This window comes from Schistocerca piceifrons, chromosome 2, assembly GCF_021461385.2.
Source record: "Schistocerca piceifrons isolate TAMUIC-IGC-003096 chromosome 2, iqSchPice1.1, whole genome shotgun sequence".
NCBI classification, from domain to species: domain Eukaryota; kingdom Metazoa; phylum Arthropoda; class Insecta; order Orthoptera; family Acrididae; genus Schistocerca; species Schistocerca piceifrons.
In genome coordinates, this window is record NC_060139.1 from 1,024,065,912 (window position 1) to 1,024,080,402 (window position 14,491).

The following is a 14,491-nucleotide window of genomic DNA, read 5'->3' on the forward strand; positions in this document are numbered from 1 at the left end:
GTGTAAGCTGCTGTGGCCGAGAGGTTCTAGGCGCTTCAGTCTGGAACCACGCTGCTGCTATGGTCGCAGGTTCGAATCCTGCCTCGGGCATGGATGTGTGTGATGTCCTTAGGTTAGGTTTAAGTAGTTCTAAGTCTAGGGGACTGATGACCTCAGATGTTAAGTCCCATAGTGCTTGGAGCCATTTTTACGTGTAAGCATATTTACAGTTAGTTTTCTTCCATGCCATGAATTCAGTTCCTAGTTACATTCAATATATGCTGTTAAAGGCTGCTTCTAATGAAGAGTGAACATTGCTATGTTAGCTACTGAGAATGTAAATTATTTCTGGTACATTGCACATGTAGGATGGTTACTGAAAATATTCAACACAACAAGAACAGTTTATGCACATAAATGAATGTAATAGGCACATTATTTACTCATTTTTGGCAGTTTTCATTTTAGTTAGAGGTACACCAGCATTCATGAATATTTCTTTTAAATGTATGAGGATGACATCATGAAGGTGGCACAGGTACATGGCAGTTCTGGCTGATCTTGTGAACTGCTGAGAAGAGGTTACAGGCAAGCACACAGAGGATTCAGAAATTTGAGGAGACTCCAATGCAGATGATGTAGCTACTATCTCTACCGTTAACCGCTGCTACAGTAGCTGATGGTAGGTTGGGTGTGGACGTGGGTGTGAAATGTCTGTCACAGATTCAGCAGGTAGCATACACTCTTGCCCTGTGCTTGAAGCATTTTATGAAAGTTGTGAAATTGGCTGATACTGAAGTGGCTCCAAATGTAAACTTATATGCAGGGCCTAAAGTTCGTTGTGAACACCAGTCCTTTGGGATATGTCTTCCTACTGAAGGCATGTGTTTACTAACAGAAGCTGACACTACCATGTATGATTTCGGTGTTCCTTATTCGACACGAGTATTTACCACCTCACAACTCATGGTCGACGTGGAAATACATAATAAATTGAGCAGTTTTACTGATTAGTATTCCCAAAGAGTGCATACTGACATTTATTTCACAGTTATGCTGAGTAGGCCATTTTGACACTTGAATGGTTAACAATCATATTGTATACCACTGGCTCAATATAGAAATTATAAAAATTGCATAATTTTTTTTATTAATTTCAGAAAAACAAGATCAAAAAATCTCTTCACTGTGTAACAGGTACATTACATTTAAAAATAATATCAAAATTTGTATGCATGAATTACATACAAGGAACAACGCACGAGTAAATCTTTTGGTGGCTCTGACTAGATTAGATAATTACAAACATTTGTTAACAGACTGATAAAAGTTCAGAAATTTTTCCATTGAAATCAACATGATTAACATAAGATCTTTCTCTAACATTATGTTAAATTAATCTGTGCATTAAGTCATAAACAGTGTCCATTTTCTCCGTATGATATGAATGCTCATTGCTAACTTCATACATTATATTGATTACCAGGCTTCTTAAATAAACCTGCACTTTGTGCGATTATGACTTGACAGCCTTTAAATCTTGCATCAGTAGTAACATTGGGTTCCTACACTATCAGTTCCAAATTATTTCTAATACTTAACATATGAAAACACGACATTAACTTCAAGGCCTTTAGGCTGTAATATTTTACTTTCATAACATAAGTAAAAAATATATACTTTCTATAATTATGTACAAATTTCAATACAATGAGAATCTCAACATTCAGAAAAATAACAGTACAAAAAATGTTACTTTCCAGTAAGAAAAGTGGGTCAGGCAGCTAGGAATATTAAGTATCAAAATTTTCTTTGTATATATGTGCCTCCACACTTAGCCACTATTTCAAGGGCCAAATACTACAAACACTGCAAAATTCTTATTTATCCCCATTCTAAAGTTTTCAATTTATTTCAAGGCCACTAAGATCATTTGCACTATCAATGTAATGCTACCTTAAATTCATATCACGAAATATACCTGAAAAAATTTAGCATTCACAATTCAACATCTTAATCATCTAAGTTTTATATCTTATAATATCTGCAAGGTACAAAGTTATTGCTGCATTGTGGAGGGCTCTTTCATCTCAAAATTCCTGTCTTTTTTCACAGAATGAATCTATAGATGTACTGGCAGTTACACATTTGGTAGACTTCAATAGTGTACAGTTACTTGTACTGGAGCAAATATTTTATAAATGTACAACTAGATTTAGATCTTCATAACCTGATTTCAAAGTTTTTGTTATGCTGCATAAAGGAGTGTTAGATAGTCTTTTGCTAAACCAAAGCAAACAAGATCAGTATACATAAAAATGTTCCCTGTCTTTAGAATCTGCAAAATTCTTATAAAAGTTTTCATGCAAGATTAGGCTAATCTTTCAATACATTTCTATAAACAAAGTTATTTTCAAAGATCTCAGTCTAAATTCAATGACTAGCTGGGTATTCAGTAACTTTTCTAATGAGATGTTGCAGAGGCTCACTGTTTCTTCTTTTCAATTTTCTCCAGTTCTTTTGCTGCAAGAAAAAAAATTTATTTACTTTTTCAAGATGACAATCATGTAAAAAGGAACGCAAGATGCAAAAATTATTTTATGAATTAATAAACTTTCTTTACAAAGATAATTTCTTATTTTCAGACAAAACTACACATTAAAGTTCGAATGATTTTTATTTTATTACGAGACACTCAAGCAATATATTGATATACAAACAAAGCTAATAGTTTGTTACTTATGACTTTCTAAAGGCACAGTACTCCAATAACAACTCATTCTTTGCAAGTCTAACAGGAATTATCGCTGACTTATCTCCAGGTGACAAACCCTTGGCAAGAATACAACAATTTTTTCAATTTTTTTTACATTTATCTATTGTGCATCAGTATTAGTGAAAGTGTTGTGAAACACTGGACCATACAAAATCTGAACTTTCAGAGTTATCACTCACAGACACTTCCTTGAAACAACAAAATGATTCACATGCCAAGGGTAACTTGATGACAATGTAGGCTCAAAACGAAATGACTACTCCTTTATGGCTTAGTTCTACATGTACATCTATACTCTGAAAACCATTATGAAGTACGTGACAGGGGATCATTCCCACTGTACAGTTTATGAGGACAACTTCCTGTTTCATTCGCTTCTGGAGTGTGGGAACAATGAATGTTTGGATGCCTCTGTATGTGCTATAGTCTAATCTTGCCTTCACAGTCTCTATGGGAGTGATACATTACTAAGATTCCTGTGAACATTACTATTTTCCTCAATTAAGGATGGTTCTCGAAATGTTGTAAGTACACTCTCAAGGGATACTTTGCATCTACTTCAAGTGACGGCCAGTTCAGGTGTCTCTCATCCTCTTGAAGGGTCAAACAAACCTATGACAATATGCGTTGCTCTACATTATTTTCTTGATAGTGCTATTTGGTGTGTTCCACAATATTCTAGGATAGGTTTCATGAGTCTTTTGAAAGTAATCATCCATGCAGACCAACTGCATTTACACAAAATCCTAACAAAGAACCAAAACTCATTTACCTACAACAGAGTCTACGTAATCATTCCATTTCGTATCTCCACTAACCGTTACACATGGGTATTTGTACAAGTAGAGTGACTCCAAATGTGACTCACTGATAATGCTGTCATGGGACACTACTTTTTTTTCCTCATTTCAAGTTCACAAGTTTAGATTTCTGATTATTTACAGAAAGTTGCCAACCTCTACACCAACTTGAAACCTTGGTAAGATCTGACTGAACATTTGTACAGATATTCAAACTTTTTCATTGTAGATAACTGCATAAACTCCAAAAAGTCTAGTTGCTATTAATATTGTTTGTCAAGTCATTAATAGTGGCTCAATGGTAAAGTGCCTAAGTACAAGTCCAAAGGTCACAGGTTCGATTCCATGACAATCTTTGGATTTTTATTTGACACTTATCACTTCTTTTACCTCTGGCAATGTTTGCTGTGAAAATGCAGTTTCATCATGGGGTGGAAGCCACGTTAAACTGTAGAATCCCTATAACTGTCTGGGTAGGTCAGCTCAAAGGTCAGAAGAAATAACAATAAGCTCTGCACTTCCCTGTCCCAATTTCTCTTTCACACGATTTTTCAAATTAATTTTAAATTGACCTAGCCCAAGAAGAGAACTCTTCTACAATAAAGCACCTTTCCTTCTCCCCCACACTCTGTTAATACAGAATTTCATACCAGCCTTGTCCATCCAAACCTTGTCATGAACATGAATGCCACCAGCTGGCACTATTTCAGAAGGCTTTGGAATTGTTCTACACTTGAAAATGATCACTGGATGAAGTATAGTACCGTCAGTGCAACATGAAAGAACAACAGTGTACTACATTTTCTCATGTTTTTATAGTTACAGTTTTATCACCTTCTACGGCAATAGTTGTGTTAGTCAACACATCAAATGTCAGGAGTTTCATCCATATTCGCTACTTGGCTTAGTTACACCTGGTTTTCTTTTGATGTTGAATAACAAAGCGATGGAAACAATTTTCTCTCTTCATACACTTGCGGCATTTTCTGAGATATTTTGGTTTTGGTTTGATGATGCTTCTTAAAACTAATACCAACCAATTCCACCCTTAAAGTTAGCTAAGTTCCACTGTAGTGCTAGCTTATGGGCGTGTATTTGAATAACTTTTTATTATTTCCAATGCCATTTTGGTGGTGTCCTTGAATCCATATCAATACATCATCATCCAGCTTTGGTCATCCTCTATTTGCACATTTAGTTTTCCTTATTTTTTTCAGTTCTTCCCTTCTAGCATGCCAATTGCTAATTTTTTCCCCCCTTCTATTGATGGAGGGCCAAAATTCTGCTCAGCTGCTCTGTTTCTATGTTCTTCTGCATATGCTACTACTTTCAATTTATAGCCCTCATATGAATACCTTTTATTTTTTCCATTATGAAATTAGCTACTAACAAAAATATTGTACTGTTATCAATAACACAAATCGTGTTCAATTCAAGTTCTCTGGCAGTGTAGACTGCAATGATGCATCGTAAGCTAGACAATGTTCTGGATTTGTGATGGCACAGTGGGAGGGAGACAGTTTGTAAGCTTGTTCATTCAATTGGTGCACTGCTACTGCCAGCTGGATCCAATGTTGGCTGATGGAGAGGTTTCCTGTGGCATTGAATATATGGCCATTTTTCAGATTGGTGGTAATTTTAAATTGAACACCAGTCATTTTTATATTAATTTCAAGTATAAGATGCACCTGAATTTTGGTGGCAATTTTCACAGAAGAAAGTGTGTTTTATAGTCCATAAATACAGTACACAACATGAACAGCAAGTGTCCCAGCACACATCCCTGGGGCAAGCCTGAAATTATTTCTACATCTCTCAATGGCTCTCCATCCAAGATAACATACTGTGTCCTCCCTACCGAGAAATCCTCAGCCTAGTCACAGATTTTGCTTGATCCCCATACAACCATTAATAAGCATTGGTACACAACTGAGTCAAATGCTGTTTTGAAGTCAAGAAATATTGCATCTACCCAACTGATGCCGTATGAGAAGATCTCAAGTTGGATTTTGCATGACCAGCATTTTCAAAACCCATACTGGTTGGCATGGAGGAGGTCATTCATATTTCATTATGTTCAAGCTCAGAACATGTTCTAAAATTCTACAACATATGGATGTCAGATACTGGATGGTAGTTTTGTGGCTCACTTCCGACACCTTTTTTGTAGACAATATATTACGCACAAACTAGGGCCTAATTCAGCTGAAAATTCTGTACAGAATTTCAACAGGCTCAAAAGGTTTGTTCAATTTAAGTGATTTCAGCCACTTCTCAGCATCACTTCCCCTATCTACATCACTCATTTTTGCTGTGGAGCAAGAAAAAATGGGTATAATACTGGGGGGGGGGGGGGGGGGGGGGATCAACAAAGTTTTCTACATACACAGCCTCCTTTTCAGAGATAGAGGACCAGTAAGCAGCTTGTATATAATCATTGCAGCTATTACGTTCCTCAGTTTTTTTATTCAGTGTTCATATTTCTTTCCATCTTCCCTCTTCCTATTCTTTGATTGGCAAAGGAGTGAATAGGACACAAATTGCCTCTGTTCTTCAGTTATTATTTGATAATACTAATTATTATACTACTAGACCAGGAGCACAGGCACTAATGTAAAATCATACATTGTATAGCACAGTACGAGTCCTGGGAAGAAACATTAAAGAAAGAAGGTAAAAGGATATTTTTCTGTGTTATTATTCAGCAAACACCTTGAAACTGAATGCACTCAATTTTATACCTGTTTTTTAATCTGTTTAAAATCAATTGTAAGTATGTTGTGGCTGTCCACATACCTTCGAGACACAGACATTAAGGAAGGTACATTATCGTGAAATGCAGGTCAGTATGAAGTCATTGTTAATTTCTAGTTTGAGAGAATCACAAAACAGTTTTTTGGTCATTTAATCATAAACTCTCAGCAGTTTAAATCAAATTAACATTGCCTAATTATTTCAACTATTAGAGGCTAATTATAATATAAACATTACTATTACTATCACCGATCATCATCAATTATTACAAGATTTTTTTTATGTATGTCCTTTCTCGAAGCTATAATACTGAGATGCTACATGGGGATGTAATTCTGAATTTTCATTCGTATAAAGAAATTAGAAAGTGAAGTTCAGCACTTTTTCTTTTGCTATGCCTCCCTACATTAATATTCCTGCCCATCTGAAAGTGTCTGGGCACTACCTCCAGTCTCACTGACAGCTTTTACATATGCATCCTTTTAAGTCTTTCACAGGGGCATGTCTGAATAAAACACTTTTCTGTTTTCAAGCCGCATCAATTCGAATAAAAGCCCTTACATGTACCAGCATTTCTTTGGTTTTCGTGGCAGGTGTTTTGGTAAGATTCTGCTAGGACTGTCATCAAAGGCTGTATGAATTGCCCTTTCGACAGCCAAATTTGTCATTTCTCTCATGCTTTGCTGTGTACCTATTATGCAATAGTTGCTGTTTATTTACAAGTTTCTTTACAAAGACTATCCATTCCATCATGAAGTGTTGTACTAGGTTCATATGCATCCAATGCTTTGTCAACAATTCTTTTGAACTGCAGCCACAGTTTCTTTTGATATTTCTGCCACGAGTTAAATGTTTTTACTTCCTCTTTTAGGTATGACACTACTGCCTATTTTTGTAATAACACGCAAAACTACCTACTTGTTTTAATTGCCCTTTGTATTTTGGTTATTCTTTACTGCTACTGCCTCATGGTCACTAATACTAGATTCTTTCCAGCACCATAAAACAGGTAACCTCTATTGGCATTGGATCCGATATATTTCCATCATGAGTGGGCTTCCGAACAATTTCCAGTGGACAGTACGATTGGGGAACATGCATACTAGCAAATGTTAAGTTTTCTATAATGCTTTCTGTTACATATTAGGATGAGTCTGGTGGTTGATAGAAATATCAGATTATAAGTTTATGATCACTTGACACTGAGTCTTGCCCACACAATGCTACATGCAGTATCAATTTCTATCTCCCACAGCCTTTCCTAGATCCCTGCTATCAATTTAAGGTTTCATCTAGCTTTCCTTACCCAGCATTACGTGACCTCCAATGCTTTTTGGGGGCACATGAAACTCTGGCACTTTGTTGTGAATGTTTTGGCACTTTATCAATAGGATTTGAATATGCTCATTGTGGGGTGGTGGGTGAGGACATTTCTCTGGATTGTACACTAATACTTTGAGCCTCTTACAACTATAATTATCTGGACTGGATGGAGGGTCACCCAATCTAGTGTGTACCTGACACGCAGTCCACTACCCGGGTAGTAGCCACCAATGTGCACACTTGATCCATTTACGAGGATCCCATGGCTCTCAAATCTGATGGCGCAAGTCTAGGAAATCGCCACTTAACTTGTCACAGACTCTTTGAAATCTCTGGTCCAAAGCTTAAACTCAACTCAGAACCATGGGCCCATTATCAGTCTTGGGGAAAAGCTGCAAACTGTGAGTTTTATTGATTTTCAGTAGGCAAGGCTGGTCTTCTCAACCTCCTCTGCCAGTCACTGATATGCTCCAAGTATGACCTCAGAGCCCAGATGACAAGTATAGTTTGTGCTAATATGTGCCACAGTCTGCAGTTGGTTGCACCTTACTCCCTTAATGGTAGCTGGAACAGTCTCTTCAGCATGTTGAATGAGGCCTTCAGCCATCAACACTGGGTTCATAAGGCATTCCTTCCCATTCCTTGAAGTTATTTCTTTCTGGAGTATTATTACTTGCTACACATTCTAATTACTTGCTATACATTCAAACTCCAACGCTTAACAGGTCCCTATTCTTTCACAGTTTCCCGGCATTAAAACTCTAAGAAGGTGAAGGACTGTACCATGCAAAGTGACAGGAGAAAGGAGTTGGAGAGGATATGGTGGCTGAAGGCTAGGAGGGGGGAGGCACCAAGCAAATTATATTATTGTAATAGTGATCTCAACCTGGTGCAGACATTGGGGGTTGTGTGTGACACTAAGTGGAGTGGTAAACTGGGAGTGAGATACAGAGCAGAGGAAGTGGGAGACTATGGAAAGAGTGACAGTAGATTGATAGATAAAGTGAAGGTTGGGTGGGATAAGGGCCTGTGGATGGTTGGTTGGTTGTTTGAGGTTAAAGGGACCGAACAGCAAGGTCATCAGTCCCTTGTTTCAAATAGACTCCATTCTGCTAACGGGACATCTCAGAAAAGTCAGAACAATAAAACAGAAAAAGGGGAAACGTAAAAGGGCAGTCACGTTGTCATTAGTAAAAACAAATGAGGGAAGTTGGCAAGAGAACGAACCCAACACTATGCTGAAGCAGCATAGGCAAGACCACCTGTGACTTAAAAGGTACAACTGCTATAATGCAGAAAGTACGTATGGGAATAGAAAAACTAACCAAGCCTTAAAAAGAAGGGGTAAAAACAGAGTAAAAGGGAAAGAAAAGAGGATTCCGGTCAGGGAGGTGAATCGGGAATCTCTGAACACTGCCTACAGTGGGAGACACCCAAACACTCACCGCCCTGCCCCAACACCAGAGGGAGATTAAAAACTTTAAAACTGAGAATAAAAACCACTCTCCTGGAGGAAACCTAGAACCAGAGAGACCATCCGGGAATCGTCAGCCAACATCAAAGGTAAAGTGTGGGGGAGTCTGTACTTAGCACGCAGAGCCAAAAGAAGGGGGCATTCAACCAAAATGTGGGCCACTGACTGGAAGGCTCCACAACCACATAGCGGGGGTGGCTCATCACGCAAAAGGAAACCATGGGTCAGCCTGGTATGGCCAATGCGGAGACGACACAGTGTGGTCGAGTCCTTGCGGGAGAGGCGAAAGGAAGAACGCCATGGGCCTGGATTCACCTTAATGGCACGAAGTTTATTAGACAGTGGAGTAGCCTCCCAAGAATTGGCCCATGACTGTGCAAAGTGGGATTTGATGTGAAGCCGTAAATCCGCTGCAGGAGGGGTTACAGAAAACGGGGGGTAAGTAACTGCTCCCCCAGCCAAACGATCAGCGAGCTCATTACCCGGGATACCCATATGGCCCGGGACCCATAGGAAGTCAATGGAACAAGCAGCACGGTGAAGATCAGCGAGATGGTCATGGATGGCAGAGACCAAGGGATGGCGCGAAAAACACCGGTCAATAGCAAGAAGGCCACTCATCGAGTCCGTACATAACAAAACGCGGTTGTGTTGGGATTGTTTAATAAAGGTAAGGGCCCGGGAAATTGCCATCAATTCCGCAGTAAACACCCCACATGAGGGTGGCAGCAGATGATTTTCCGTTCCAACAAAGGAAGTGAAGGCATACCCAACATGATCAGCAGATTTAGAGCCATCAGTGTAAAAAACAACAGCATCCCGAAACTCCCACAAAATTTGGCGGAAAAAGGAACGGAACACCACCGGGGGGATGGAATCTTTCGGACCGCGGCGGAGATCCATCCGAATTCGAGGCCGAGCAACTAACCAAGGAGGGGTGGAGGGGAGGGAGCGAGGAAGACAGGACAAAGAAGGAAGCCGAAAATCACGGTTAAGAGACGCAAGGCGCAGCCCAACCGGTAAACCCGCCTGAGGGCGGAAGGGCCTGTGGAGATTGTGGCCAGGAAGATAGCACAAGTGAAGGATTTGATGTATGGATGATTCTGATCCATGTAATTCAGAGAAACCGGTATTCGAAAGATGTAAAATTCAGGTCGTACGGGTTGTGAAGCAGCTACTGAAGTCGAGCGACAAAGAATTGTGTGCATGTGCGGCATGAAAATGTACTGGGTTATTTCATGGATTGGGTGGGCAGCAGGATACCACTGTGGGAGGAGTGGAAAGGATTATGGGTAGGATGTTCATTTCCAGGAACAACAGTAGGTAGTAAAAGCTCTGGCAAAGGATATATCTAAGTATTTGCTGTCTGGAGTGACAATGAGCAATTGTGGGGAAAGGGAGTAGGTGCTCCTTCTTGACCACTTCAAGAGAAAGAAATAAAAATGAATTCTCAGCATAGCCTTGCCACCATCATAAGCCAACATGTTTAGGGCCATTTAGAGGATACTTTCCAAATCACTCATAGACCCCAAGAACTTGCTGTTACTGCAGGAAAAACACTGGACAGTTATTTAACAGAACTGAAGCAGCAGCAGCTTTTTGCAAAGTAATGTCTCTTTTTATAATTAATTACATTAAATTTAGTGGGTATAGACACAAACAACATGAAGTAGTATAGCGATAGTTTATTGGTAATTTGGTGTACAGTTAAAGTTATGAAGAGTTGCTTCTCTTTTGTTAATGGATACCTTGATAGTTTCCTGAAGGTTCTCCTCAGTTATGGGACCTACACTACATGCTGACTGAATGAATGTGATTCATACATGTTGATATGCAACTGAACAAAACTTCTCAAGAACAATGCTGTAATTTGAAAGTTCGTCAGAAAAAGCTGAAGTAATCATTCAATCCGCAGAAGAAAGTGTACCAAAATGAGTCTTACTAACCAAAACCTAATGTCAGAGAGACTAAACCCTGTGCAGGGGCTTAATAAGTAATATTATGGTTCAATCTGTAAAATGCTACCCATTAAATACAATAAAATCTCCACAGATTCCAATCCTCCCTTAACACACCACAGTAATAATAGAAAACTAAAGGCATAAACTGACTGATGACAGCGTGCTAAACTGAAACAAAAATAAGCCACTATACAAAACAAAGCTTATTACAAATTCCTGCTTTTCCTTATTACAGAATGAACTCATTTCTGGATCTTCATTTCTTGTGATACATATGTCTTACACATATACTAAACAGTGGCTGCATCACAGAACAAATAAATATTCTTTGTTTATGCTTACTACTTCGAGATACATTTTCATTTTCACACACTAAACATTTGACCCAAAACAAGAAAAGAACTAATACCTTCAGTGATCCACTGTCAATGAAACTGCCAGATATATCATGCGGTAGCTAAATAATAAATCTGCTCTCATAAAAATCTCTCCCATTTACATCAGTTATTGTCATATGCTGGATCAAGCAATGGCAGTAGCAAATAGCAAATTATATATGCAGTTGAAATCACAGTTCGTTTAATGGGCACGAACTGACAAGTGTAGGTTACCATTTCGTTCTGTGACGAGTCGGATTTATTCAATTGTGTCTGCTCGTGACATATGGCTTCAATGCGCCATAGACATCCCCCCCCCCTCTGAAAACTTAGTTGGGGTGACAGGCTAATCTGTAACATAGCTCAAGGTCTAGAATAGACCGAAATGTGTTAATTTACTTGATGAAGCCAACAAATGTGAACGCCAAGTAAAGGCTAGGTAATAGAATGACCTGCAACTAATGTTTAAATTCAGGCCATATTTAAACACACTTTGTTACATTTAAAACAGTTATAAAAATTAAAGCTACAAGGTAAATTCAGAAAAGTATGTTACATAATGGGCAAGTCTCCAACGAATATTTTCACCCATATTATACATAAATTTATTGCATACACTACAAAAAATTGCAAGTGATGCAAACTATTTGACTTTTACTATGATACTTTGCCGTTAAGTTTCCACACAGGTCTAAGTAAGCAGCGATATTGATTTTGCAATTTATTTATTGTTGACATCTATCTATTAGGCCTAACTACATTTTAGGGATAAAATTCTATGAATGAATTTTCAAGGATGCATATTTATATCCCAAATTCAATGTATGGAATACTGAATATTCCTTCATGAACTTAGAGCCGCCTGGTGAACAATTCTGAAGTGATATTAAGAGTGAAAGAGACATTGTAATGTTAAACAACTGTGTAAAATAAAATACTTTACTTACCCCACACTTTATTGTTGATATATTCACCCAAGAAATACCACACACTTGCAAAGCACAGCAGCCCCCCAAAGAATCCCATGCGAAGTGGGAAACCCAGTTTATTCAGTACAGGATAAACCCATTCTCCAGTTTTGTAGAACACCACATGGGTCCTGCAAGAAAGGTAATAACTTTATCCAGAATGAATAAATATATTTACATAAAAGTACGAGCATTTATAAATTACTAACGCATCTCAAGGCAAGAAAACAAACAAAAAGGCATACGAATTGAAAAAGATCTCACTGTGTGTGTTTTATAAAATATACACAATAACCATTGCTTAGGGTTTTGAAATGGGTTAATATCAAAAGAACAGTTCCACACAACTCACCAAATTAAGTACGAGCCCATGAACATTGTCAGGCCCCCGATTCCGATTATCCGGTCTGGGTATTTTCGAAAACAAATCACCATTTCAATTAATGAAAACAATACAATATTGGAATGCATTATATGGTTCAGCCACCATGGAAAGTAGGGATCTACTGCTCGTGGCAGCACTAATTCTCGGTCAATAGCGTAGAGTCCCCAAAATGTGGCACCAACAAACTGTTAAGCCAAGCGACAACGTAAATTATAGTTGCTATAACTCTAAATAGGTTAAAAGTCATACTGTACATAGGCAGGAAACACATTTATTTTAAGTTCATATTCATGGACGCTACACTCACCAGAGCGACTGGAAACGCCAGTACCGGTTGCAAGTAGTCTTTCAATCTACGAATTAACGGGGGTCGATTAGGATTGTTTTCATTTGTCCCTATGCAGTCATTCGTAACACAAACGACGAAGTAAACAGATTGTAAAATCTATAGGCAAAAAAACATAAGCTTGTCGGTAACAGGAAAGTTTAATAGCTACTAGACAGTTCAATACACTATCAACGACTCACCGCATTCCAGAACGTTAAGAACTGCAGTTTTCCTCCAAAACCTGATCCCATTCTGCTGACTTCTATCGGTATTTTAACAAACGTCCAATCGTAAAAGACGCTAAACGAGAATTGTGCGGCGCCAACAAGATGGAAAGTTATTTTCGATAAGTCGTACTTCGTAAGATTGTCTGCCATGTCCACTAGATCCCCTTGTTTTCAACTTTTAAATGGGGAAACTCAGTTCCTGTTACACAAGTGCCGAAGGTACTCTGTAAAGTTATAATTAACACCGTCTGCATAGGAGAACACGAATCTTGCGCCACTCACAGATATGAAGTGTGTTTGGAGGATTTATGAATGACAGAATTTGTTGATGAAAGAAAGACAACAAAACTGCAAGTACATAACTGTCTTTAATATACCAGTCCAATTTTAATCTCAAATTATAATTATAGAGTGAAAAAAATGTACATCTACGAAATGCCTACAACTAACAGTGATTCAAATTGACACCTCATATTCTAATGTTGGTCACACTTCACAACGGACAGATGAATTGCGGTAAGAAATACAGTGTGCGTTCGGAAATTGAAAAATTGAAAGCTTAATAACATCACTTTTTTAATTGCTCTCATTGATTCTCGTTTAGTTATCCTCTATGCATTTAAGCACAGTGTGATGTTTTCTTGAAACATCATGACAATGTAAAATGCTTACTGTTTCTACTGCACTTTAAGTCAAGGTACCAAAGTTAGTCATTTTTTTCATTTATTCAAGAAACAGAGTTATAGTATCAAAGTTAGTCATTGTTCCCATATATTCAGGAAAAATAAATTTAATACCAACATACCGTACTCTTGTAAGGTTTCAAGTGATATGGAATAGTGTCAAAAATTGCAGAATAGCTACAAAAACTTATTCTTTAAAAACGAATACTAGAATAGCATGAAAAGGTTATCAGATAAAAAAAAACATTTGTTGCTTAAGAATTATAATGTACATATTTTAAATGAATTAAATGAAGTTAGTTTAGATACAGTACATCAGTACAGACTGTTAAGATATGCTGAAACTGCAGCGTAATGAATTACAAGGTTAAGAGAAAATACCGCATTTAGCGGGTGGCTTGCGATTCCTTATCCTAACTCAAGACAAAAGTGTATCTAGCACAACCTAGTGCCACC

The 14,491-nt window shown here is 38.1% G+C and overlaps 1 protein-coding gene across 2 annotated transcripts; it reads right to left on the reverse strand.

Moving 5' to 3' along the window:
• Window positions 1-1,013: 1,013 nt before the first annotated feature.
• On the reverse strand, window positions 1,014-13,805 carry LOC124776918 (androgen-induced gene 1 protein-like). Of its 2 annotated transcripts, none has more exons than XM_047252130.1 (5): window positions 13,326-13,435; window positions 13,105-13,150; window positions 12,765-12,982; window positions 12,392-12,543; window positions 1,014-2,502 (listed from the first exon to the last, which is right to left on the reverse strand). In XM_047252130.1, exons 1-5 carry the CDS (start codon window positions 13,328-13,330, stop codon window positions 2,465-2,467), a joined length of 459 nt encoding a protein of 152 aa, XP_047108086.1. In that variant the 5' UTR covers window positions 13,331-13,435; the 3' UTR covers window positions 1,014-2,464. The 2 variants fall into 2 exon arrangements, with proteins under 2 accessions (XP_047108086.1, XP_047108085.1); XM_047252129.1 differs by having other exon boundaries at window positions 1,019-2,502; window positions 13,105-13,242; window positions 13,326-13,805.
• Between the last annotated feature and the right edge of the window lie 686 nt (window positions 13,806-14,491).

What these genes read in the sequence shown, in the direction of transcription:
- LOC124776918 (XM_047252129.1), bottom strand. Translation starts at nt 13,502, where the DNA reads ATGGCAGACAATCTTACGAAGTACGACTTATCGAAAATAACTTTCCAT. An exon ending in TCTTAACGTTCTGGAATGCG is followed by an intron (nt 13,243 to 13,325) that starts GTGAGTCGTTGA and finishes TTTTGCCTATAG; the next exon opens with ATTTTACAATCTGTTTACTT. An exon ending in TGGCGTTTCCAGTCGCTCTG is followed by an intron (nt 12,983 to 13,104) that starts GTGAGTGTAGCG and finishes TTGGCTTAACAG; the next exon opens with TTTGTTGGTGCCACATTTTG.